The sequence below is a fragment of the Phyllobates terribilis genome, unplaced genomic scaffold (genome assembly GCF_046119375.1).
Source record: "Phyllobates terribilis strain yellow unplaced genomic scaffold, ASM4611937v1 Scaffold_29__1_contigs__length_15306474, whole genome shotgun sequence".
NCBI classification, from domain to species: domain Eukaryota; kingdom Metazoa; phylum Chordata; class Amphibia; order Anura; family Dendrobatidae; genus Phyllobates; species Phyllobates terribilis.
The window spans coordinates 11,227,941-11,255,477 of NW_027362789.1; the positions used below are offsets into that span (position 1 = coordinate 11,227,941).

Consider the following 27,537-nt stretch of genomic DNA (forward strand, 5'->3'; position numbering starts at 1 on the left):
TTATTGACACTCAGAACAGGTTTAAAAGAAACAAATAACCATTACCACAGAAATCTCAAACTTTTACTTGTAGAAATATTGTCAAAAGAACATATATAGAAACAATTCTAATTTTACAAAAGTGCATTTTATTAGCATTGAAAACTTTATGCCTTTACTTGTTTCATTTAACGCATGTCTGATGTATTGTAAAACTGTGTAATAAGCTGTTGGTGCATAAGGGCAGGATTGTGGGTAGGCTTTGACTTTGCCCCGGCCCCTTGGCCTGCCTCCAGTGTCTGATGTTTCGGTGTCCTGGAACTGAGATCATGATGCCTGCTTTGGATAGCGAATCAATAGCCTTGAAAAAGCCGGCAATGAGGGAAAGAGTCTTACGGGGATGGGTCTCGAAAACAAGGGAGCATGGAAAATTCTATTTTGTAGCTGTAGGAGACAATGTCTCTGACCCAAGCGTTGGTGGCTATAGGTGTTGGTGATGTAGGTACGAGGTGATTTTAGTTGTGCAGCTAGGGCCTTTCTAGTCTGTACAGAGACCAGTTGGGTGTTGTTGCAGCATTCTCACCTGTGTGGGTTCTCCAGTGGCTACCAAAATGCGTTTTCTGATTAAAACATTTCGCACATTTTGAACATGAAAAGGCTTCTCACCTGTGTGACTTCTCTGATGTTTATTAAGAGTTGATTTCTGTACAAAACATTTCTCACATTCTGAACATGAAAAAGGCTTCTCTCCTGTGTGAGTTCTCTGATGCTTATTAAGAGTTGATTTCTGTACAAAGCATTTCCCACATTCTGAACATGAAAAAGGCTTCTCCCCTGTGTGGGTTCTCTGGTGCTTAACAAAATTTGATTTATGGTTAAAACATTTTCCACATTCTAAACATGAAAATGGCTTCTCCCCTGAGAGGGATATTTGGTGGATAACAATATCTGATTTATGGTTAAAACATTTTCCATATTCTGAACATGAATAAGGCTTCTCCCCTGTGTGAGTTCTCTGGTGCCTAACAAGATCGGATTTCTGGTTAAAACATTTCCCACACTTGGAACAAGAAAATCTATTCTCTGCCGTGTGAATTCTTTGATGTTTAAGAAAAGACTTTTTGAGGGGAAAACTATTTCCATATTCTGAACTTGAAAATGGCTTCTTTGCTTTAGGAGCAGTTCGTTTTTTAATGCTTATTTGACTTTGATTTTCCTTAGTAGTCGGTAATGTATCAGAAGACCGGACCTGTATGAAAGGATCAGATGACAGATCTTTGCTGTGAAGGGATGATGGTATATCTGGAGTAATGGCATTCACTTCAATTGTATCCTGTGGGATCTCAAGATCATCTGATCTAAAAATTGAAGATGTCAGCTGTCCTTCTGATCTCCTGGCACAGTCATCTGCTAAAGAATAAAACAAATTAATATTTTTTAATAAAATATCCTTGAATTTTATATTTTTGAACATTTCTACTTAAACTGTCCATTAAAATGGCAAGATATGTAAAAAAAAATATTATTAATTATTCACCAAGACAATGACAGTTCACAGTCCAATAGAAAACCTCATAGCATGAACCAGTAGAGCGTGGTGTTCAATTGTTTGTTCATTCTGCCTCCCAAATATGGAATAAAAAGCCACCAATGTTATGTAGGTAAAAATGATACCAATAAAAACTTCTACTCATCTCACAAAAAAACAAGTCCCCACTCAGGTCCATCATCTGTCAGTGGGAAAACAGAGGTTTCCACATTATTAGTGGCTCATAGGTTCTTGAGAATCAACATGGCTTCCATAAACCAATCCAGCAATATCCGCTCTCCCAAAGTCAGATCTCCCCTCACTTCTGAGCCTTGCAGTGTGCCCAAACCACATTCAGCATCCATGTATTTGGCATTACTATAGTGAGAAGAACCCACTTAATTTACGGTGTGTGTCTCCTGGAGCACAATCTGGGCACTATGTGTTGGGTAATAAAATGGCATATTTGTAATTTCACTCTCCAACATCCACTTCATGCTAATTTCTGGAAAGTGGCTGTAGAGTCAAAATAGTCACTATTTCTAAAGATTAATTATTTGAGGTTTATAATTTCCAAAATGGAGTCACTTTGTGTGGATCTATAAAAATTAGTAACTAGTGATGAAACCTCTCTGGGGTAATTAGAGTATGGGGCTCGATGGCTCTTGGGAATCTAAACTATCGTAAGGGACAATATTTTCTATTGGATGAGTTTCAAGAAGAAATATTAGACATTCAAAGAGAACTTTTTATAATAGTGCAGAGATGAGGTATCTTAAATTTGAACCTCGGGCATTTGGCAGAGATAATGGAGACTTTTTTTTAAAGAATATCAGGGAGTTACAGACTCAAATAAGTGAGACAGATCCCACCACAATCAAAGTATCATAGAGAATGAACCTGTAAAAAAAAGATATAGACTAAATAAATGTTAGATCCCCAACAACGTATATATAAGAGAGAGCTCCAACACTAAACCAGAGCCGCACTCATTTATGGTGGACCATTGGAGCTACTATGAGTACTGACCAGAAGAGTAGAGAAAGTATTAGCGCCCCCATTTCAGGAGAGATTGTGCAGTAATCTGAATTCTTTAGGATTGAAAACATAATGGAATTTATGACGTGGACTGAATCCACGAAACCAGGGCTCGAGCCAACACATCTCCTGCAAGCGTGAATAAATGTATATTACAGCCATCAGCCACGCACAGCTTAGAGATATATCATGGCACAGGTGTAATGTTTTTAGTATAGTTTATCGCAATCTTATTTGAAGTTAGTTGGTTTGAAAAGAAACTGTAAAGTCAGGATAAAGGGAAACTCTGCTGTTATTGTACAGAAATTCACACTTGGCCCTCACTGCACATTTAATGTTGTCGATCATAAAAGTGAAGTTTGGCCAGAAAGACTGGACCTGGTCTTGTAGGGACCATATGAGGACATTCAGCAGCACAGAAGGGAGAGATGGTAGATTCATCCAATAAGATATCAGGGTTCTAGGAAGCCAACAGCATCATTACCCTCCGCTTTCTCTTACAGGCCCATCATAATATTTTTCTTCAAGTGATTTTCTAACTTGTCAGCACATTCTACGTACGCTGTCATTTTACTTTGTAGTTTACAGATCTGGGCAGGTAACGTCTCCTAATCCCAGGGGGTAGGTGGATCTTACTGATTGTAAATTCTATACAAAAGGGCTTTCAATACCCAAAGTCATTTGAACAGTTTTGAGTGGAGGAAAATGTTGTGGTCTAGAGGCAAAATGGTGATCACACTATTGTGATACTGCCGGACTACACCACTGATAAAGCAACCACAGACGGGGACTGAGAAGAATCTGTGACTTCTCTGCATTTAGTGGTCACTACTCACCTGGGTAGTCATATGTAGGAATCTCCTCTTTACACCGCTCATCAGCCCTCACATATGTCTCTGTAGTATTAATATGGGTCAGATCTTCACCCTGAAACAAATACTGTAAAAGTCACAGACAGATGAGAAGTCACATCTATGATCAGCTCTAATACTGCCATCTCCACCTTTCTCATTACACAAGAATAAAACATAAAATAGTGGTGGGTAAAACAAGACTGAGCACAAGACCTTCACAGCCATCTACACATCATAGGGGAGATCTCATGACACCTTCTCTCGATCTACCTGATGATCCTGAGGAACATTGGGGTCTTCTTGTTTACAGTCCTGTGGAAGAAGAGGACGGGGACATCTCTCTGGTGTTGTCCTCTTACTGGATAGATCTGGAGGAAACACATACAGGGACTGAATTCATTCTTTACATACAGATAATTATAGCCCGCGTGTATTTAGTCCAGTCTATTACCTGGTGATGTGAGGGTCTGGGGAACCTCCATCATGACGTCCTTGTACAGATCTTTGTGTCCTTCTAAATACTCCCACTCCTCCATGGAAAAATAGACGGCGACATCCTGACGTCTTATAGGAACCTGACACATACAATGACATCGTCATCCCCCGATCCCTTCATAGCGTTACTGTATAATGTCCCAGCATTCCCAGCAGTGTCACCTCTCCAGTCAGCAGCTCAATCATCTTGTAGGCGAGTTCTAGGATCTTCTGGTCATTGATGTCCTCATGTATCAGGGGGTGAGGTGGAGGCCCTGTGATTGGGCTCAGGGGTCTTCCCCATCCCTCAGACACAGGGTCCTGACATCGCTCACTAGAGGTCTTCTTCACTACTGTGTAATCCTGGTTATGGAGAGACACATTAATAAATCTCACTCCAGACATTTCCAGAGTCCTCACCTCTCCAGTTCTGTCCATCTGTTATTCCCATAGATAAGAATGATGTAATGTGACGTCATCAGAATCTCTCACCTCTCCAGTAAGACGGAAGAGGATCTCTAGGGTGAGGGGTAATATCCTCTCTGCCATCTTGTGTCTGTCCATATCCATCTTTGATGGATAAATCAGGAAAATTCTCTTTTATAGAAGATCTTCTCTGAAAGCATCTGATATTGTAGAGACCTGAACGAGAAAAAGATGAGCCGATGTAACATCATAAAGAATCCTGTATAATAATACAATTACTGGAGATAATAAGGTAAATATATGAGGAGATTTATTATTTTACAGTATTTAGTTTCCTTCTTTACATCTAATAAAACCTATATACACTGCTCAAAAAAATAAAGGGAACACTTAACACAATGTAACTCCAAGTCAATAACACTTCTGTGAAATCTCCCTGTCCAGTTATGAAGCGACACTGATTGTGAATCAATTTCTCCTGCTGTTGTGCAAATGGAACAGACAACTGGTAGAAATGATAGGCAATTAGCCAGATACCCCCTATAAAAGGAGTGGTTCTGCAGATGGTGACCACAGACCATTTCTCTGTTCTCATCCTTTTTGGCTGTTGTTTTGGTCACTTTTTCATTTTGCTATTGCTCTCACCCCTAGCGGTACAGTAGATTGAGGCGATGTCTACAGTACAACCCACAGAAGTTGTAGTGCAGTTCATCCAGGATAGCACATCAGTGCGAGCTGTGGCAAGAAGTGTAGCTGTGTCTGTCAGCACAGTGTCCAGAGCATGGAGCAGATACCAGGAGATGTGGAGGGAGTAATAGGAGGGCAACAACCCAGCAGCAAGACCGTTACCTCCTCCTTTGTGCAAGGAGGAACAGGAGGAGCACTGCCAGAGCCCTGCAAAATGACCTCCAGCAGGCCACAAATGTGCATGTGTCTGCACAAACGGTTAGAAACCGACTCCATGAGGGTGGTATGAGGGCCCGACATCCACAGATGGGGGTTGTGCTCACAGCCCAACACCGTGCAGGACGCTTTACTTTTGCCACAGAACACCAGGATTGGCAAAGTCGCCACTGGCGCCCTGTGCTCTTCACAGATGAAAGCAGGTTCACACTGAGCACATGTGACAGACGTGACAGAGTCTGGAGACGCGGTGGAGAGCTATCTGCTGCCTGCAACATCCTTCAGCATGACCGGTTTGGCAGTGGGTCTGTAATGGTGTGGGGTGGCATTTCTTTGGAGGGCCGCACAGCCCTCCGTATACTCGCCACAGGTAGCCTGACTGCCATTAGGTACCAAGATGAGATCCTCAGACCCCTTGTGAGACCATATGCTGGTGCGGTTGGCCCTGGGTTCCTCCTAATGCAGGACAATGCCAGACCTCATGTGGATGGAGTGTGTCAGCAGTTCCTGCAAGATGAAGGCATTGAAGCTATGGACTGGCCCGCTCTTTCCCCAGACCTGAATCCAATTGAGCACATCTGGGACATCATGTCTCGCTCCATCCACCAACGTCACGTTGCACCACAGACTGTCCAGGAGTTGGCGGATGCTTTAGTCCAGGTCTGGGAGGAGATCCCACAGGAGACCATCCGCAACCTGATCAGGAGCATGCCCAGGCGTTGTAGGGAGGTCATGCAGGCACATGGAGACCACACACAATACTGAGCCTCATTTTGACTTGTTTTAAGGACATTACATCAAAGTTGGATCAGCCTGTAGTGTGTTTTTCCACTTTCATTTTGGGGATGACTCCAAATCCGGGCCTCCATTGGTTAATAAATTTGATTTCCATTGATGATTTTGTGTGATTTTGTTGTCAGCACATTCAACTTTGTACAGAACAAAGTATTCAATGGGAATATTTCATTCATTCTGATCTAGGATGTATTATTTGAGTGTTCCCTTTATTTTTTTGAGCAGTGTATTTTAGGCCACAGACAACAAGTCGTTTCTTCCTTGGAATCTGCAACTGAATACGTTTCTCATAGACCCATCGTCCATAACGCTAATTCTTGTTTCATTTACCGACACTGGAATCGGCATTAGCAATACTGCAGGAGATATTCATTACACATGAAATGAGAAATAACTACTTCATGATGAGGACGACATCTTCATCTTATACTACGGCTCTAGAAATAAATTTGGCCAGAGTTCTTCACTGACTACATCACCACCGGCCGTCTATATGAATGTTTCCTGTCTTCCCCAGACTGTAATCTTCTATCACGTTAGATCTCATTTCTGATTCACACACAGAAGTTTCAGGCTTTTATAAAAGCTTTTTTGTTTGCACAAACACCATGGACAGAAATTATTTGATACCCAAGTCTACAAGTACAGTGTTTATGGGGTTTATGTCTGGCCTTAGGCTTTTCTATATTACAAGAAAAACACCTGAAAAAAGCAGATTTTAAAAAGTTTCAAAAGAAAATTGGAACCAACAATTCTTGTAAAAACAAAAAAAATGCAATACGCATAAGACACATTTCATTTTTTTTTTAACATGTTAAACATTTGTTTAAAAAAAAATTAACTATTTTGGGCACCAGAACATAGATGTAGCGAAATCTCTCCAATTCCTTGGACGCCAAACCGGAGCTATCAATCCATAAACTCCATAACTTATATTTACAGATAACATCTCTTTTTTCCAAGTTTACTAGCCAATTAACTTTGTCTATAAATTCTGACATCACAGGTTCCTGATCTGCTATCCATTTTTGGGCTATTAATTTCCTTGCCATATACAACATACGTGCCACCGCTATTTTGCCATGCTCATCACTAGTCATATCTTCAACATATCCCAGTATACATAGCAATGGTGAAAGTTCTGCATTGAATAAGGACAAAATATGAAGCATGTCTGCTGAGTAAGTGTTGCATCTAGTACAATGAGGACTTGAACGAAATGTTATATAAGAATTGAAGCGTCCTATATACTGTACCTGATGTATCACGTTGTGGTAAATCGACTCACTTGGTTGCTCATAGAGGTACACAGGAACACTGTCTCTTTAAAGCTTCTGCTGAGTTTATTAAGAGCACTGCGTAAACTACAGCAATGTTAGCAAAAACAAACACGGACTTCCTGGCCTAACAGGAAAAGAAAACATAACCATAATGTATGGCAAAGTCCTTGTTGCTACGGGTAACCATCTGCTTAAGAAACAAAACAACCCAAGGTTTAGCTTTCCTTAACATGCACACCACAGCTCCAGAGCTTTCATCTCCAGGCCCTCTACCAAATGCTCTGAAAAGGCTGTGATTTTATCCTCTGAGTTCCTCCCTTTCTACAGGTGTTTAAACACCCTAGCACTAAGATGGCTGATTAACCCACTCATGTGCTGGAACCATTTTCTATGTATAATTACTGCAGCTATTAATCGCAGTGCTGCATATCTCCCCGCTAGTACTTTGCCAGTGACCTTGTCACAATGTATATATGAGACAATTGAGATTCGCTCAAGGATAATTGTGGGACATTTTCCAATATATCTAGCCAATGATTTTCTTCTATAGGGCCTACCACACTCTCCCATTTTGTCTTTGATCACATAGGATGGTTTGTCAATATTATATCCAGAAGAATGTTATAAAGTAGTGAAATCAGTCCTTGAGACCGATGTGAACTAGCTATTTTCTGTATTATTGTGTTTTGAGGTAGCCCCACATCCAGAACAATGCCTTCTGCCTTATGTGTGTGCCGAAATTGTAAATTTTTATAGAATTTATTTTGCAGCTGTGAAAATTCCTTAATCAAATCACCTATTAACACTTGATTAAATCTATTTAAACCCCTAGAACTCCAGGATTCCAGGATTAGAATCCCACCAGTTGGTATCGATTTGGAAGCCATGGAGTGTTCCATAATGAAGTAAATTGCGAAACACCTTCTACACCCTGTAATTTTTTTTCATCGACCCCCAAAGTTTGTGAATTAATAGAATAGTTGGTATTTTACCTCCAAGTGTCCAAAATGTATGCGCCTCCAGCACTTCATAAAGTTTATCTGAATGGAGATAATGTTGTAGCAACAAACGATGAGCTTCCCCGTCCCATGGTCATTCCATCCCTGAATATGTTGAAGTTGAGATACCACATAATATACCCATGGATTTGGGACTGCAAGGCCGCCCATTGTTTTATTCCTTTGCAGTATTTCCAGCTTAATTCTCGTTGTCTGTTTGCCCCATATTAATTTTCTAAACTCCTGGTTAGCTTTCAAGAAAAATCTCTGATTTATCCATAATGGGGAGTTGTGTAGAACATACAGCAACTGTGGCATCCAGATCATTTTGACCAGATTAGCACGGCCCACAACCGATAACGGTAGCTTGGACCAAGCCCCCAGTTTACCTCTAAACTTTATTAAATATTAGGTCAAGATTCTCATAATCATTTATTTTTGCCATTATGTTAATGCCTAAGTACTTAAACTCAGAGACCACCTGTAACCCCGAGTTAGTTTAACGGGAAGCATTTTCATCTATATTATCCAATGGAAGTATAACCGATTTGCTTCAGTTTATCACCAGACCCGAGTATTTTCCAAATGTTTCTATCATTTCTATTGCTATAGGAAGGAACTCAGAAGCTCTAGCCAAGAACAGCAAAGTGTCATCGACATAGAGGGCAACCTTCTCTCTTCTATTCCCTCTACGGAACCCAATTACTTCTGGATTCTCCCTGATAATCGCTGCCAGGGGCTCAATGGCCATTGCAAAGAGCAGGGGAGACAGTGAACACCCCTGCCGTGTGCCCGTGCTCAGTCCAAAGGCCGAGGTGAGATGCCTATTTACTCATATTCTAGCCACCAGCCTACTATATAGTAATTTAAGCCATGAGATGAAACCATATCCCATGGCAAACTTTTCCAACACCACCCATAAATATTCCCACTCAACAGAATCGAATGCCTTAGTGGCATCAAGCGAGCGTACAGGTCTATCCCCATCACGATCCACTGGTTAAGAAAAAATCTTCGGATATTGACAGTTGTGGATCTATCAGGCATGAAGCCTGACTGGTCAGTATGGATTGCTGTAGATATTACTGTGTTCAATCTAGAAGCCAAAACCTTCACAATGATCTTGATATTTATTTATTTTACTCATTTATATAGCGGCATTAATTCCACACCACTTCACAGGCATGATCAGTTGATAAAGATATGGACCTCTATGAATCGGGAAGTAAAGGATCTTTGCCTGTCTTAGGTATAACATCAATCACTGCCTCTTGTTATGATCTGCTACAAGCATTAAGGAAAGAGAGGAGATCTGTCCCTACAATAGAACTAAGCTAGATCCCTACGATGTAACGGGGAACCTGATCCTGAGATCAGACCCACTACAGTCCTCAGCTAGTCTGAACGAAGACCTATAGATGTGAGGGAGGGATCCCTACAAGAACTAGGGACTGGGAGAAAGATGGACACCTCCTAGCAGAAATTGTAGCAGTAAAAAGACAAACAAACAACATAGAACATAGAGGTCCAAAGACCTAGCTAAACTGGCAGAGAGGTTACAAAGCACCTGGCTAGCTTAAGAGTAGAAATTACAATGAAGTCCAGCATGGCCAGAAGGGCGGAGCAGGATTAAATAGGCAAAAAAGGTCATGTGACCAGCAAGATAGAAAAAAACTAACAGGAGAGTTCTAACAGTAGCCCCTCTTCTAAGAGGATCCTCCGGATCCCCTAGGCCCAGGCTTATCAGGAAACCTCTTATGAAACGCTCTGACAAGTCTGGAAGCAGAAACATCATCCGCCCTCACCCATGAGTTATCTTCGGGACCGAAACCCTTCCACACGACGAGATACTGCAAACTCCCTCTATACCGTCTAGAATTTAGGATGCGGGAAATTTCATATTCCCCGTCCTCCACCACCGGGGAAACACTGGCAGTGGCGTCTCTGATACATCAGCTTTTTTCAATAGAGAAACATGAAACACCGGATTAATCTTCCAGGAGGTGGGAACCTCCAACCTAACAGCAGATTGATTAACTACCTGAAGCACCTTAAAGGGCCCTACAAACTTGGGACCCAATTTTTTAGAAGGAATCCTCAACCGCAGATTCTTAGAGGACAACCAAACCATGTCACCAATAGCAAACAAAACCTCTTGCCGTTTCCTATCAAAGTACCTCTTAGATTTTTTGTTAGCCTCCTGAAGATTACCACGCACATCCGTCCAAACTCTCTCCGAATCACCAGAAAAACTCTCCTCCTCAGGCACAGCCGATACCAATTTGGAGAATGACCCAAAAGACGGATGTCTCCCAGAACAACAAATAAAAGGCGAACACCCAGCAGAAGAGGATGTATGGTTGTTAAGAGCAAATTCAGCAAGTGGCAGAAACTCAGACCACCCCTCTTGATTGTCTGCCACAAAACAACGCAAGAACTGCTCAACATCCTGATTCTTCCTTTCTGTCTAGCCATTAGACTCAGGATGATATCCAGATGAAAATGACAAATGAACTCCCAACCTGTCACAAAAGGTACGCCAAAAACGAGCCACGAACTGAGGTCCCCTATCAGAAACAATGTCAGTAGGAACACCATGGAGTCTGACAATTTCCTTGACAAAGGCCTTAGCGAGTGTCTTAGCACAGGGCAGTTTGATGAAGGGAACCAAGTGACACATCTTGCTAAAACGGTCCACGACCACCCAGATGACCGTGAAACCCTCAGAGGGGGGAAGGTCAGTAATAAAGTCCATAGCCAGATGTGTCCAAGGGGCACTAGGAACCTCCAGAGGGCAAAGCAACCCCGCAGCAGGAGCATGCAAAGACTTAGATCTAGCACACACAGTACATTGACGCACCCACTTAATGACTTCCTTCTGCCATCCAGGCCACCAAAAACTGCAACCCACAAGTCTCTTGGTCTCAGAAATTCCTGGATGACCTGCCAACCGAGACTCATGACACAACAAACAAATCTCTCCTAAAGGTCCTAGGCACAAACAACCTCCCATGGGGAGTGTTAGATGGGGCATTCTCCTGTGCTTTAAGAATCTCATCTTCCAAAACGGAGTCCAATGCAGCAATCACAACACCCTCCTGTAAAATGCTCTCCTCCTCCTCAGCACCGACCATGGGAGAAAAGCTGCGAGACAAAGCATCAGCTTTAACATTCTTGGTACCCGGGATGTAAGTAACGGAAAAATTAAACCGCAAGAAAAAAAGTGCCCACCTAGCCTGACGGGCATTCAAGCGCTTGGCAGCATCAAGATAGATCAGATTTTTATGATCAGTGAAAACCTGAATGGGAAATTCAGCACCTTCCAAGAGATGACGCCAGTGTTCAAATGCGAGTTTAATAGCCAGCAATTTCCGATTACCAATATCGTAATTAAGTTCAGTCTCAGAAAACTTTTTGGAAAAAAAGGCACAGGGATGCACTCCATCCTTGTTTTCCTGAGACAACACCGCACCGACCCCCACAGAAGAAGCATCAACCTCAACCAAAAACGGCTTAGTCACATCAGGCTGAATAAGGATGGGGGCAGAGCTGAACCTCTCCTTTAGAAACACAAAAGCTTCAATGGCCTCAGTAGTCCACTGAACCGTATTCGCACCTTTCCTGGTGAGATCGGTCAGTGGTTTAACAATAATAGAAACATTTTTAATGAATTTTCTGTAATAATTAGCGAAACCCAAAAACCTCTGTATCGATTTCAAACCAATAGGCCTAGGCCATTCCTGCACAGCTTGAACTTTCACCGGGTCCATCTCAAAGCCCTCGCTGGAGATAATGTAGCCCAAAAAACTAATTCTCTGTACAGTGAACTCACATTTCTCTAGCTTAGCAAAAAGCGAATTGTCAATTAATAACTAATACCTCACGTACGCTCCGCCAATGAAACTCCAGATCAGGCGAATAAATCAAAATGTCATCCAAATACACAACCACATTTTTGACGATCAAAGCTCTAAGGATGTCATTAATAAGATTCTGAAAAAATGCTGGTGCATTGGTAAGACCAAAAGGCATAACCAGGTTCTCAAAATGACCCACAGGAGTGTTAAAAGCAGTCTTCCATTCATCACCCTCCTTCATGCTTCATGCGCAACAAATTGTATGCCCCCGGAGATCAATTTTAGAGAACCACTTGGCCCCCACTAACTGGTTAAACAAATCAGGAATCAATGGCAGTGGGTAGGGATTGCGTACAGTAATTTTATTAATCTCGCGAAAGTCCAGACAGGGACGTAAACCGCCGTCCTTTTTTTTAACAAAAAAAAATCCAACAGCCACAGGAGACTTGGAAGGCCTAATGTGACCGACGGCCAAGCTCGTCTGTATGTATTCCTCCAAAGCCTTTCTCTCAGGAATAGTAAGATTAAATAAACGACTTTTAGAAAGAGTCGCTCCAGGGACAAATTCAATGGTACAATCATAGTCTCTATGGGGAGGCAAAATTTGCAACTCCTCCTCAGAAAAAACTTTCCAAAAATCCTGAATAGGTACAGGTAATTCCCCTTTATCCACAGCAGTAATGCGCCCGTTACAACACTTGTCATAACACTTAGGGCTCCAGGACTTAATTTCATTGGTAGACCAATCCAGTACAGGATTGTGCAATTTTAACCAGGGTAACCCCAAAACTACTGGAGAAGGCAAATTATTTAATACCACCAAATCCAAATTCTCTTGGTGAATACCATTAATAGTGAGGGTCAGGAGAAAATGAAAGGATTCATCCAGTCAGTTCAGCGCTCCCAGGAGACAGGCACCAGGCAGAGGTATTAAAAGTCTTCAGAAATTTACTTAGATAAAAATAATCATAAAAAAAGATACATAGAACAACGCGTTTCGGCTATATACTGGTACAGAATAGCCTTCCTCAGGTAAGATATTGCTTTACAGTCTGTTAGAGTTATATAGTCTATATAGGTTCACTTGAATAAATTAATTATGTTAAATGGTTGAGACCTGGTGGTTCTTCATTAGCTTAATTGCTGCTTGGTGGTTTTCAGTATGCAGCTTTAGCTTGTCCTTATTTCTTTTGTTGTTACAGGTATATTTGCATACATGATAAAATACATGGTGAAAAACACACACACATAAAAAACATTACAAACATTGATTTGCGTGTATACAGCATGAGTGGATGTATAAAAAATGTAAATCTATAGCATTATCCACACATACAACATATATTCAATGATCATATTAGGACTATTATATTATACTTCTTTTACTAGAAAAACTTTTCTTTATGAGAGAAAACACAACACAAAAGAAAAAAAATAAATAAATAAATAAAACAAAAAAAATATATATATATATATATATATATATATATATATATATAAATAAAAAAAAATAAAAAAAAATTAATATATATAATAATAAAATAAAAAAATAAATAAAGAAAATTTTTAAAAAAAAATAAAAAATAAAAATAAAAATATATAAAAAAATGAGGAAAAAAAGAAAAAAAAAAAAAAAAAAAAAAAACATCTTACTTTAATCTAGTCATATTGTGAGTTCTATATCTTTAATTGCTGTGGGAACTTCTTTGATAAGTTAGTTTTTTCTACTGGGATTGAACTCGTGTAGTCCACACTCTAGGGTCTATTGTGTTTCTCTCATTGGTATTTACCTCTATGCTATGGATGTCCTCATGATGCTGGCTTCACTAGTCAGGGGTTTATGGGCAAACCCAAGAGTATATCATAAAAAATATATAATAAAAAATATATCTAGCCTAGGTTACCATATATTCTATTCTTTCTAAATATTTCTATTGGTCAGCAATGCTGTCCTGATCTAATTCGATGTTCTATATGTTTTCCAATCTATCATTGAGGCCGTCCGGATGTAGAGAGCGCAATCTGTACATCCAGAAAGCCTCTTTCTTATTCAGTAGATGGATTCTGTTTGATATGTTCTGCGGAATTTCTTCGACAGGAGTCAAACTTATCTCAAAGCTCTTATTATGATTTAGTAGGAGATGTCTCGATAGGCTATGTGTTAGTAGCCCAATTTTCGCATTATGTTGGTGTGCGTTTAACCGTGATCTGACCATCTGTGTCGTCCGGCCAACATATTGCATTCCGCAACTACATGTAATTACATATATAACATAGCTGCTAGTGCAAGTCAGGTGATGTTTTATGGGAAAGGTTTCTCCTGTGCTATTGGAGGTGATAGATTGATGGCCATGGGTTATTGTTTGGCAGCATTGGCACTTTTTCTGGTTGCATTTAAAAGTGCCATTGAGTGTATTGGTTGTCTTTTTTGTTATAGGATTAGTAGTTTTAAATTGGAGAGACGTTTGTTTTTTTCTTCCAGAGCTTTTCACTACAGATGTTTTCAAGCGACTAGGTGCTATAATGTTTCTGAGTGTTTTACCCCTTCTAAAGGTGATGCCTGGTCTCTCTGGTAGTACATCCCGTAGAAGGGGATCTTGTCTCAGTATGTACCAGTATTTTTGTAGTATTTCTCTAATTTTTTGGTACAATACAATAATTGCCTGGTACAATAATTTTCCACATTACCTGATCCCTGCCTCAAATGTCTCAATTCAGTCTCAGCTGATGAGACACCATCAGGATCATCATACAACAACCCCAAAGCAGAAAAAAAACTATCCACTAAAGCACGGATGACTAGGTTGGAGAGAAAAGGCCCATCCCTGAGGTTCCTTGCGCAAAAGTGACATTATGAACCCTATGCGCTGTAATTCATCACCAGAGGATCTGGGTCTCAAACGAAAATACAACAAACAAGCATTTTTAAAGGAAAAAAAATCTTGCTGTTCACCAAAAAATAAATCAGGCAGACGTACCTTTGGCTCCACAAAATGCGCTCCAGAACAGCTACTCACGTGTTGCTGGAGCTCAGCCACCTCCAGAGAGAGTCCCTGCAGGCGTTGAGCCAAATCCTGAACCGACACCATGATGGAAACTGGAGATCTTTCCTTACAGATATTTTTGGGCTGGACTTACTGTTATGATCTGCTACAAGCACTAAGGAAAGAGAGGAGATCTGTCGCTACAATAGAACTAAGCTAGATCCCTACGATGTAACGGGGAACCTGATCCTGCGATCAGACCCGCTAAAGTCCTCAGCTAGTCTGAACGAAGACCTATAGATGTGAGGGAGGGATCCCTACAATAACTAGGGACTGGGAGAAAGATGGACACCTCCTAGCAGAAATTGTAGCAGTAAAAAGACAACCAAACAACATAGAACATAGAGGTCCAAAGACCTAGCTAAACTGACAGAGAGGTTACAAAGCACCTGGCTAGCTTAAGAGTAGAAATTACAATGAAGTCCAGCATGGCCAGAAGGGCGGAGCAGGATTAAATAGGCAAAAAAGGTCATGTGACCAGCAAGATAGAACTCTCCTGTTAGGTTTTTTCTAACACCTCTTGCATTGAATGAGGCAGAGCTTCCCCCTTAATTGTATCCTGAAAGGTAACCAGTAAGTGAGGAAGTAGGATATTCCCAAATTTCTTATATATTTCCGTGGCAAGCCCGTCCAGCCCTGGCGACTTATTATTTGTCATAGAGGCTACCGCCATTTGTAATTCCTCCAACTGTAAAGGACTATTCAGATATTCTTGATCTTTACCCGAGAATGTCGGCAGGTTAATTTCCTTTAGATATGATAAATTTGCTCTCTATTGAATTGCAATTTAGATTTATATACAGGTGCATCTCACTAAATTAGAATATCATCAAAAAGTTAATTTATTTCAGTTCTTCAATACAAAAAGTGAAACTCATAGAGTCATTACACACAGAGGGATCTATTTCAAGTGTTTTTCTGTTAATGTTGATGATTATGGCTTACAGCCAATGAAAACACAAAAGTCATTATCTCAGTAAATTAGAATACTTTATAACAACAGCTTGAAAAATGTATTTAAAATCCGAAATGTTGTCCTACTGAAATGTATGTTCAGTAAATGCACTCAATACTTGGTTGGGCTCCTTTAGCATCAATTACTGCATCAATGCAGCGTGGCATGGAGGCGATCAGCCTGTGACCCTGCTGAGGTGTTATGGAAGCCCAGGTTGCTTTGATAGCAGCCTTCAGCTCGTCTACATTTTTGGGTCTGGTGTCTCATCTTCCTCTTGACAATACCGCATATATTCTCTATGGGGTTAAGGTCAGGAGAGTTTGCTGGCCAATCAAGCACAGTGAATCTCTTGTTTTTAAACCAGGTATTGGTACTTTTGTCAGTGTGGACAGGTGCCAAGTCCTGCTGGAGAATGAAATTTCCATCCCCAAAAGCTTGACACAAACAGCAAAGCCTCACTAAGAAGAATTAAAATTCCCCCAAAAATTCAAGAAAAAACACAGCAGTGTTTACCTGCCCAGATCTTCAAAACCAAATGCACTACCAGGGTGCAGCAAACCCACATAAAGATGGCGGCTACACAGGTGCAAAATACTGATGAGACAACCACTCACAACTTACCATTTATGGGCAATAAAAATGAAAAAAAGCATATACAAAATGGGAGGAATAGAGCTAAGCAACAGTACATGTGAAAAAGACTTAGGTATACTAATAGATCATAGACTGAACATGAGTCAACAGAGTGATGCAGCAGCAAAAAAGCCAAATACAATTCTGGGATGTATTAACAGAAGCATACAGTTTAGATCACGTGAAGTCATTATCGGACTTTACTCCTCTTTGGTCAGACCTCATCTGGAATACTGTGTCCAGTTTTGGGCACCACATTTTAACAAAGACATCGACAAAGTAGAGCAAGTTCAGAGAAGAGCGACCAGAATGGTGACCGGTCTGCAAACCATGTCCTATGAGGAACGGTTACAGGATTTGGGAATGTTTAGCTTGAAAAAAAGAAGACAGAGGAGACTTAATAGCTGTCTACAAATATCTCAAGGGCTGTCACATTGTAGAAGGATCATCTTTATTCTCATTTGCACAAGGAAAGACTAGAAGCAATGGGATGAAACTGAATGGGAGGAGACACAGATTAGATATTAGAAAAAAAAATTTGACAGTTAGGGTGATCAATGAGTGGAACAGGCTGCCACGAGAGGTGGTGAGTTCCCCTTCAATGGACGTCTTCAAACAGAGGCTGGACAGACATCTGTCTGAGATGATTTAGTGAATCCTGCTTTGAGCAGGGGGTTGGACCAGATGACCCAGGAGGTCCCCTCCAACTCTACCATTCTATGACTCTATGATTTCATGGAGGGGGTGACTGCTTAGTATTTGAATTGCACACAAAAAGGCTTGTATAGGGTGCTGTTCACACTAGGGTAGTGCACAGTATCCGGCTTACAGCCTGTTACACCCATACTATTAGACTAGACGGGAACTTGTGGGTTGTCTCATCAGTATATTATGGGCAAAAAATAAAGGGTAGTCAGCAGGGGCGAGTGGTTTGATCGCAATTTTAATTACCCCTTTGGAGCAAATTCCTATGACTTCTCATTAGGAGATCAGTTCTTAATACTAAAGAGTCCTATAAGATCTATTGTTTTGGTCAGTTTACATCCAGAGAGCCTTAAAGGCAATCTGTCACCCCCTAGGACTTAACAGACCTCTAATATGGGCATACAGGTGATAGAAATGTAAATATATAGCCGGGAAAAAAAAGTGCCCCTTGCGTTATAGGAGATTTGCGCATGTGCCGGATCTGGAAGACAAGACTGCACGTCACAGGACACTGTGACTTGCAGGGGGGGTGGTGGGGACATTGTAATTAGCAAAGTAGGCAGGGATTTCTTCCCATCCCCCAAGAATGAGAAAAAATAAAGAATAAAGACATTTCAAAGCAACCAGACCTCTAATATGAGGCATTCAGGTATGTATAGATTCACATTTCTATCACCTGTATGCCCATATTAGAGGTCTGATAAGTCCCAGGGGGTGATAGATTCCCTTCCATTCACATTCATCTTGGTTTGATGCTACTGTTTTTCCTCTGAGACAAAACTGATGTGAGCGTGAGGTAGAATTTGAGAGGGTCTTCTTGTAAATGTTCATACACAACATGAATACTCAGGGAAATTCATTGACAAGCTATACACCGTGCCTAGAGATAGGATGTAACGAACGGAAAAATAAAAGAGAGAAAAGGAGAAAAGGGAAAGAAAAAAAAATGTTTTAAAGAATTTAAAAAAAAATTAATAATAGGTACCGTGTTTAACAATTGAGTTAGGTCACTGCCAGGCTATGTGGTGACATTTTAGACATACTGCTCAAAAAAGTAAAGGGAACACTCAAATAACACATCCTAGATGGTTTCCTGTGGGATCTCCTCCCAGACCTGGACTAAAGCATCCGCCAACTCCTGGACAGGCTGTGGACAGTCAGTTGGTGGATGGAGCGAGACATGATGTCCCAGATGTGCTCAAAAGGATTCAGGTCTGGGGAACGGACGGGCCAGTCCATAGCTTCAATGCCTTCATCTTGCAGGAACTGCTGACACACTCCAGCCACATGAGGTCTGGCATTGTCCTGCATTAGGAGGAACCCAGGGCCAACCGCACCAGTATATGGTCTCACAAGGGGACTGAGGATCTCATCTTGTTACCTAATGGCAGTTAGGCTACCTCTGGCGAGCACATGGAGGGCTGTGCGGCCCTCCAAAGAAATGCCACCCCACATCATTACTGACCCACTGTCAAACAGGTTATGGTGAAGGATGTTGCAGGCAGCAGATCGCTCTCCACGGCGTCTCCAGACTCTGTCACGTCTGTCACATGTGCTCAGTGTGAACCTGCTTTCATCTGTGAAGAGCACAGGGCGCCAGCGGCAACTTTGCCAATCCTGGTGTTCTGTGGCAAATGCAAAGCATCCTGCACGGTGTTGGGCTGTGAACACAACCCCCATCTGTGGACGTCGACCCCTCATACCACCTTCATGGAGTCGGTTTCTAACCGTTTGTGCAGACACATGCACATTTGTGGCCTGCTGGAGGTCATTTTGCAGGGCTCTGGCAGTGCTCCTCCTGTTCCTCCTTGCACAAAGGCAGAGGTAGCGGTCCTGCTGCTGGGTTGTTGCCCTCCTACGGCCCCCTCCACGTCTCATGGTGTCCTGGCCTGTCTCCTGGTAGCGCCTCCAGCCTCTGGACACTACGCTGACAGACACAGCAAACCTTCTTGCCACAGCTCACATTGATATATCATCCTGGATGAGCTGCACTACCTGAGCAACTTCTGTGGGTTGTAGAGTCCGTCTCATGCTACCACAAGTGTAAAAGCACAACCAACATTCAAAAGTGACCAAAATATCAGCCAGAAAGCATTGGTACTGAGATGTGGTCTGTGGTCCCCACCTGCAGAACCACTCCTTTATTGAGGGTGTCTTGATAATTGCCAATAATTTCCATCTATTGTCTATTCCACTTGCACAACAGCATGTGAAATTGATTGTCAATCAGTGTTGCTTCCTAAGTGGACAGTTTGATTTCACAGAAGTTTGATTTACTTGGAGTTATATTCTGTTGTTTAAGTGTTCACTTTATTTTTTGAGCAGTATATATATAAAAACAAGATTGTAAATTAAAACATTCAAATGCCACATATCACATATACCTAATGCTCGGTTTAAGAGTGAACAAAGTGCCATTATGGGACTAATGTAAAAATAGTTTCAAAATAAAAAAATAAAAAAAAGAGCTAAAATTGATGCTGAAAACTAGATCAGTTTTTCCTAAAGACAATCCTATCTGAGATTGGTGAGTGAACCACATTTTGAAAACAATGAAACGTGATATCATGATTAGCAGGCAAAGAAAATTTGGTGTTGTCATTGTGAAATGCTCATGATATATATATTTTTAAGGCTATGTGCGCATGATGCATATTTAAAGCAGAAATTTCCTGAGCGTTTCTGCATATCCTTGGCAGGGATAAAGCATGCAGATTTTACATGCGTTTTTGACGCGGTTTTGTACATCAATGAATACTTTTTGGAGCTAAATAAAGTTATTTGGTGGGACATTGCTTAAACCTTGGATTACCATCAGAACTGGGGTGAGTATATTGGTTAATTTGAATGATTAAAGAATGTGCCTGTTGCATTTCCAATAAAGTGTTTACACTGTGTCTGTGTGTTTATTTAACTCTTTACTTTACTTTAATTAAGTTTGGTCATGAAAAGGTCTGATTGACACCTTGTCGTAACCAAACTAAAGAGCTAGGTGTCAGCTAGTCCCATTCACCCAATCTTCATTAGCATTTCTATTCATGTAATTTATGCGGCTGCTGAGAGCTGCTATTTTTAGCCTGGGAAGGTGCCATTTGCAAACATGGCCCCTGGCTATAATTAACATCTCACAGCTGGCTCACTAGCCACTACCTCCACACGATCAGCACTCAGCAGCGATTTGGATGCAGCATATTTTTGTAGCGTCCAAAACTAGGTGTTCTAAAGCAGCACTTTTGTTGTCAATACATGTGAATCCACTGCATATAATGACACTTCAATTGGTCAAAATCTGCAGCTGAGACTAGCGTGTCTGCTGCAGAAATTGACATGCTGCGGGTGAGTTTGGGTAGGTGGCCACGAACAGGAGCCATTGCAGGTTTGATGCTGCGTGTTTATACAGCATCAAACCCACAGCGTCCAGCTGTTACAGTATAGTGGATGGGAATTCTAGAAATCCCATGTCCACTATGCGTGCATCAGAGGCTGAGAATCACCTGCGGACACTGACATGCAGTGTGTCTTTGAGTACCGCAGCATGTCAAATTCTCTTGCGGAGTCGCCAGTCTGCGCAACAGAAAATTGACCACTAGAAAGTATAGAATGCGGTAAATACGCATGGTTCAGTGAATAGAATAGTACAGAATGCAATGTTTTGGACTCAGCAAAAAATATGCGTCCAAACCGCTGCTACGTCCGGATTGTGGGCACAGAGCCTAAAATCTATTAAAAAAAAATGACGTGGGCTCCCGCGTCATTTTTATAACCAGCAGAGGGAAAGCCGACCGCTGGGGGCTGATATTAGTAGCTGCGGAAGGGGCCATTAGCCAAAAAATTTCCCTGGCTATTAATATCAGCCCACAGCTGTTTGTTTAGCCTTTACTGGCTAGATTACAGAAGGACCCGAGAAAAAAGTTGACGTGGGGTCCTTCTATAAAATCTAACCAGAAAAGGCTAAACTAGACAGCTGCGGCCTGATATTAATAGCCAGGGAAGGGTGCATAGATACTAGACCCCTCCGCAGCTATTAATATCACCCCTCAGCAGTCCCAGAAATTGCGCATCCATAAGATGCGCCAAATCTGGTGCTTAGCCTCCGCTCTTCCCACTGCTCTGTAGCGGTGGCGAGTGGGGTAATGCGGTTGGGGTTCACGTCAGGGGGTTCAATAATGTACTACGCCTGCGCTACTTCTCATGCGCTAGAGGTCAGATAATGTCCATCCCCTAGTGTGCATGTTCGGAAGGGACGTGCTTTAGACTGAAACACCAAAGAAACTGATTGCTGCCGCTCCACTCGTACCCGTTTACTGTGCATGCCCTTAGTTATGCGTTCCACGCCAGAGTGCATCTTGCATCATTGTCTATGATTGCGCATAACCGGATGTGTGCGATCCACGCTGGAGATCATCAAAAGTCTCCTACCTGCGACTGCGCATGTCTGCAAGCATGCGTTCCACGCCAGAGCGCATAATGGATTTGGATTGCATTCCACCAATATAGAAAGTCTTATCTCTGAGATCAGCGTCATGGGAGACTAAAAACAAGTATTGCACATCGTCCCATCATGCAATAGGCATGTAAATATACTAGATCACTACAATAAATATGGGATGATAGCCCACAGTATATTCCTAAAAGGCTAAATGCAAAAGTCAAGGATGCTATAGGATTTTTACAGGATGAAAATGCTAAAGTGGTAAAAAATAATGCTGAGAAGACCAAACTTTTAAATTCCTATTTTGCTTCTGTGTTCTCTAAGAAAGCAAATGTAACATCAATTGATCTTCTCGGTACTATTGAAGGAATAGAAGAATCCACACTATCTATAAACAGAGAGATAGTGAGGGAATACTTAGCTAACATAAATTAATTCAAGTCTCCAGGTCCAGATGAATTACATCCTAGGGTACTGAAGGAGATAGAGTAAATTATTAAACCACTCTCCATAATCTTTGAAAATTCATGGAGAACAGGAGAAATCCCAGAAGACTGGAGAAGAGTGAATATTGTCCAGATCTTCAAAAAAAGAAAGAAGGTGAACCCAGGGAACTATAGGCCTGTGAGCCTCACTTCTATACCGAGAAAGATCTTTTAACAAATTATTAAACGACATGTATGCAAGTATCTTTATGAGAATGAAGTGATTAACCAGAGCCAGCATGGGTTTGTAACTAATAAGTCATGTCAGACTAACTAATTTCCTTCTATGACAGAATCACTGACTGGGTGGATCAGAGAAACACAGTATAGTATATCTTGAATTCAGCAAAGCATTTGACAAAGTATCTCATACCATACTTATTAAAAAAATGACCAACTATGAAATGGACAAGGCAACTGTTGGGTGGATTCATAACTGGCTTAGTGATCGGACCCAATAAGTGGTCATAAATGGTTGCACATCCAGTTGGAAGAATGTCTCAAGTAAGGTACCACAAGGCCATGTACTGGGCCCTGTGTTGTTCCACATCTTTATCAACGGTTTAGATGAAGGAATTAAGGATAAACTGATTACATTTGCTGATAATACAAAGCTAGGAGGGATAGCTAACACTAGAGAAGAGAGAGAGCATTCAAAAAGATCTAAACACACTGGAATTGTGGGCAGCAACTAAAATAAAGTTTTTTAAATGCAAAGTCCTACATCTGGGCAAGAAAAATGAAAAAAGCAAATACACAGGGGCTAAGTAACACATAGGGCTAAGTAACAGCACGTGTGAAAAAGACTTGGGTATATTAATAGATCACAGACTGAACATGAATCAACAGTGTGATGCAGCAGAAAAAAAAAGGCAAACAATTCTGGGTTGCATTATCAGAAGCATACAGTCTAGATCACGTGAAGTCATTATCAGAGCTGTGAAGTCGGTAAGCCAAACCTCCGCCTCCAACTCCTCAATTTCCATGACACCTCAATGATACAAAAGGCGAGGTCTCCGGTTTCTCCTCGATGTACACTGTTCATTTGTCTTGCTAATGGGGTGTCGCGACTATGGCGTATATCGCCCAAATGGTCCCCCATCCTCCTCCTAAACTCCCTCTTGGTTTTACCTACATTATCTAGGGGGCAGGTGCATGTGGCCATATATACAAGTCCTGAGGTTTTACAGTTGGAATAATCCCTCTGGAAAAAGGTTTTAGCCGTAGAGAAACTCGATTTACTTGGTCTCAGCCAAGTAAATGTAAAATGTTCTCCACATCTAAATAAACCACAGATTCTTTGATCTAGTCAAGTCCCCTGGGGTCCAGGTTTTTTATATAAACTATGCACTAAATGGTCCCTAATTGACCAACCCTTTCTGAAAGTTATTGTGGAAGTAGATCCCACAGCACCCCAAAAGGTCCAAGTCGACCACAAGTATATACCAGTAATATAACTGATAAATAGACACATATACCAGAAATAATAAAATAGTCACATTTATTTCATACTTAATATTAAAAACAGAATACATAAAAATAGGAAAAAGGGAAAGGTGATAAAGACACTCACAAAGAGAGTACACTGGGGTGAGGTATTCTAGACCTATCAGAATAACAAATATCACATGCGAGGAAGTCAGATGACACTCAAGTGTATATATCCACAAACAGTGGAAAGTGCATAGTGCTATTCAATGAAACATGATAAGTATATAAATATAATCATACCCATAATATATAAATCCAAGTGGATAAGTAATAAATAAATAAATAAATATATCATGAATATTGCACTGCAAGAGTAACCATGACCAAACAGATCAATGTAACAATAAGTAAATGAATAGGTACTGGATGCAGGACTCACACATGAGACACCACATGCTCCAGGGTTAGTACCTATTCATTTACTTATTGTTACATTGATCTGTTTGGTCATGGTTACTCTTGCAGTGCAATATTCATAATATATTTATTTATTACTTATCCACTTGGATTTATATATTATGGGTATGATTATATTTATCATACTTATCATTTATATATATATACTCTCTTTGTGAGTGTCTTTATCACCTTTCCCTTTTTCCTATTTTTATGTATTCTGTTTTTAATATTAAGTATGAAATAAATGTGACTTTTATTATTTCTGGTATATGTGTCTATTTATCGGTTATATGTGTGTGATTGACACATTATCCTATTTACTCATATGGATTTGTTGTAAGTATATACCAGTGTTTTCTGAGGATATTAAAGAAGTTGTGCACTACTTTATATCCCCCCCCCCCAATGTATCCCCCCGGGGCCCCTAAGGTATTTACAAAAAGTCTTATGTTGCTGATAATGCCTGTGAGCGGCGCTATCACTGGCCACTCACAGGCAGCACGTGACTCCCCGCTGACGTCACGACAAGTGAGGCGTGACTGAGCGCTGGGCTCCCCGCGGTGGCTGCTGGGTTGTGGGCGGGGTTACCCCCCCGCATCACACCCAGCATCCACCACGCGCTTTCCCAATGAATAGGGAATGGCAGAGGGCATGGTGGATGCCGGGTGTGACGCGGGGGGGGTAACCCCACTCACAGCCTGGCATCCACCTCGAATACGGAACGCGAAAGACAAAGACCTCCGGCTGCTGCCAGCATTTGTCGTGACATCAGCGGATGTCAGAGCCGGCTGCAGCTGGGTTCACGTGATGCCTGTGAGCGGCCAGTGATAGCGCCGCTCACAGGTATCATCTGCAAATTAAGGTATTTACAAAAAGTCTTAGGGGCCCCATTGGGGGGGTAATATAAAGTAGTGTACAACCCCTTTAAAGATATGGTCACTCTGATTGTTGTAAGTTCCTATTACTTGTGTTATCCCATCTTTTCTTGGTCTCTTGGTTTGGAATGGAGGATTGTCTGTCTCTTCCATTTTTCTGCAAATGATCGTGTGGAATCCAAAATGTACTGTGGGTATCTTTTTCCCAAAATCTGGTGTTCATGTCCATTGCCTGTATATTAAAATCTGTGACACTAGAACAGTTCCTTCTCAACCATAAAATTTGTCCCTTGGATATTCCTTTTATTAGGAGGATGGGGTGGTGGCTATCCCACTTCAATAGTTTATTAGTGCTTGTAGGTTTATGGTAGATGAGTGTTCCTAGGGTCCCATTCAAGTTCTTTCTAGATTAGTACATCCAGGAAAGGCAACTGGTAATAATTAAACTCCGATGTAAATCTCAGGCCCACTCTATTGATGTTGAGTTCCCTGACAAATTCAAGAAATTGTTCACTTGTCCCGACCAGATGATAAAAATGTCATCAATATATCTATACTTGTACCCCAATACATGGATGCCACAACTTGATCATCCCTGAATATTGTGGTTTCCTCCCACCAGCCCAGGAATAGATTAGCATACGAGAGGGCACAGGGGCTCCCCATCACAGTACCCCCTGAGCTCGTGGAAATACTTACTGTCAAAAAGAAAGTAGCTATGAGAAAGAATGAATTTTAGAAGCTCCTACATGAAGTCATTATGTCTGCTACACTCTATTGATCTTGATTTCAAGAAATATCTTACTCCACTGATACCATCCTCATGCGGAATATTACTGTACAAAGCCTCGATATGTAGCAAGGCCTGCTCCCCTACATGCATGTATATATGCTCGAGGGTCTACATGTAGGGGAGCAGGCAGAGGGAAAACCATTTCCCAGAGGGATTATTCCAACTACAGGACGTCAGGCGCTACTGGGGGAACATTATACTGTGTGGTGGCATCAGACATGCTGCATAAGGGGCATAATGGGGGCATCATACATACTGCATAAGGGGCATAATGGGGGCATTACACTGTGTGGGGCATCATACATCCTGCATAAGGGGCCTAATGGGGTCATTACACTGTGGGGGCCTCATACATACTGCATAAGGGGCATAATGGGGGCATTATACTGTGTGGGGGCATCATAGATCCTGCATAAGGGGCAAAATGGGAGCATTACACTGTGTGGGGGCATCATACATCCTGCATAAGGGGCATAATGGGGGCATTACACTGTGTGGGGGCATCATACATACTGCATAAGGGGCATAATGGGGGCATTACACTGTGTGGGGGCATCATACATCCTGCATAAGGGACATAATGGGGCATTACACTGTGTGGGGGCATCATACATACTGCACAAGAGGCATAATGGAGGCATTACACTGTGGGGGGGTATCATACATACTGCATAAGGGGCATAATGGGGGCATTACACTGTGGGGGGTATCATACATACTGCATAAGGGGCATAATGGGGGCATTACACTGTGTGGGGGCATCATACATACTGCATAAGGGGAATAATGGGGGCATTACACTGTGGGGCAGTAAAGGGGTCCTGTACTATGAGAACAATACGTTTCCTCCCTTCCTGTCTCCATAGTTGGGTCGTATGTATCTATTACAGGAAACAGAACAAAAACCTTATGGTTCTTATAAAGGGGCAACACAAGACCCCAAAAGAGTCTCCGTACTGAAGGGGTTAATGCCCCCTGCGCCCAGTAATGGGGTCTCCACATACCTCCACCTGCAGAGCCGCCACCACATATATGGCTGCTCTGTGCGCACAGGAGCTGTGATGAGGTCACAGGAGGGGAGGAGTCAGGGGTCACATGATCAGGGGCCTCAGTGGATGCAGGACTCTGCTGTGCTGGTTGTCATGGTGCTGGATGAGCTGAAGTTTATGTGTGGGGTCAGGAGGGGTTTACAGTGTGGATGTAGCAGAGCCGTGTGTGTATGAGGTGTACGGAGCGGAGCCGTGTGTGTACGAGGTGTACGGAGCGGAGCCGTGCGTGTACGAGGTGTACAGAGCGGAGCCGCGCGTGTACGAGGTGTACGGAGCAGAGCCGCGTGTGTACGAGGTGTACAGAGCGGAGCCGTGTGTGTACGAGGTGTACGGAGCAGAGCCGCGTGTGTACGAGGTGTACAGAGCGGAGCCGCGCGTGTACGAGGTGTACGGAGCAGAGCCGCGTGTGTACGAGGTGTACAGAGCGGAGCCGTGTGTGTACGAGGCGTACGGAGCGAAGCCGCGCATGTACTAGGTGTACGGAGCGGAGCCGTATGTGTACTAGGTGTACGGAGCGGAGCCGTATGTGTACGAGGTGTACGGA

At 41.9% G+C, this 27,537-nt stretch overlaps 1 protein-coding gene across 4 annotated transcripts; it reads right to left on the reverse strand.

The window, feature by feature from the left end:
* LOC141178624 (uncharacterized) lies at positions 1-27,030 on the reverse strand. 4 transcript variants are annotated; one of them, XM_073660512.1, is made up of 8 exons: positions 26,949-27,030; positions 7,254-7,401; positions 4,366-4,515; positions 4,057-4,236; positions 3,851-3,974; positions 3,670-3,767; positions 3,382-3,472; positions 1-1,389 (listed from the first exon to the last, which is right to left on the reverse strand). In XM_073660512.1, the coding sequence occupies exons 3-8, from the start codon at positions 4,441-4,443 to the stop codon at positions 518-520; spliced, it is 1,443 nt and encodes a 480-aa protein (XP_073516613.1). In that variant the 5' UTR covers positions 4,444-4,515; positions 7,254-7,401; positions 26,949-27,030; the 3' UTR covers positions 1-517. The 4 variants fall into 4 exon arrangements, with proteins under 4 accessions (XP_073516613.1, XP_073516611.1, XP_073516612.1 ...); XM_073660511.1 differs by having other exon boundaries at positions 3-1,386; positions 3,382-3,484; XM_073660509.1 differs by having other exon boundaries at positions 3-1,389; positions 3,382-3,484.
* Positions 27,031-27,537: the final 507 nt, after the last annotated feature.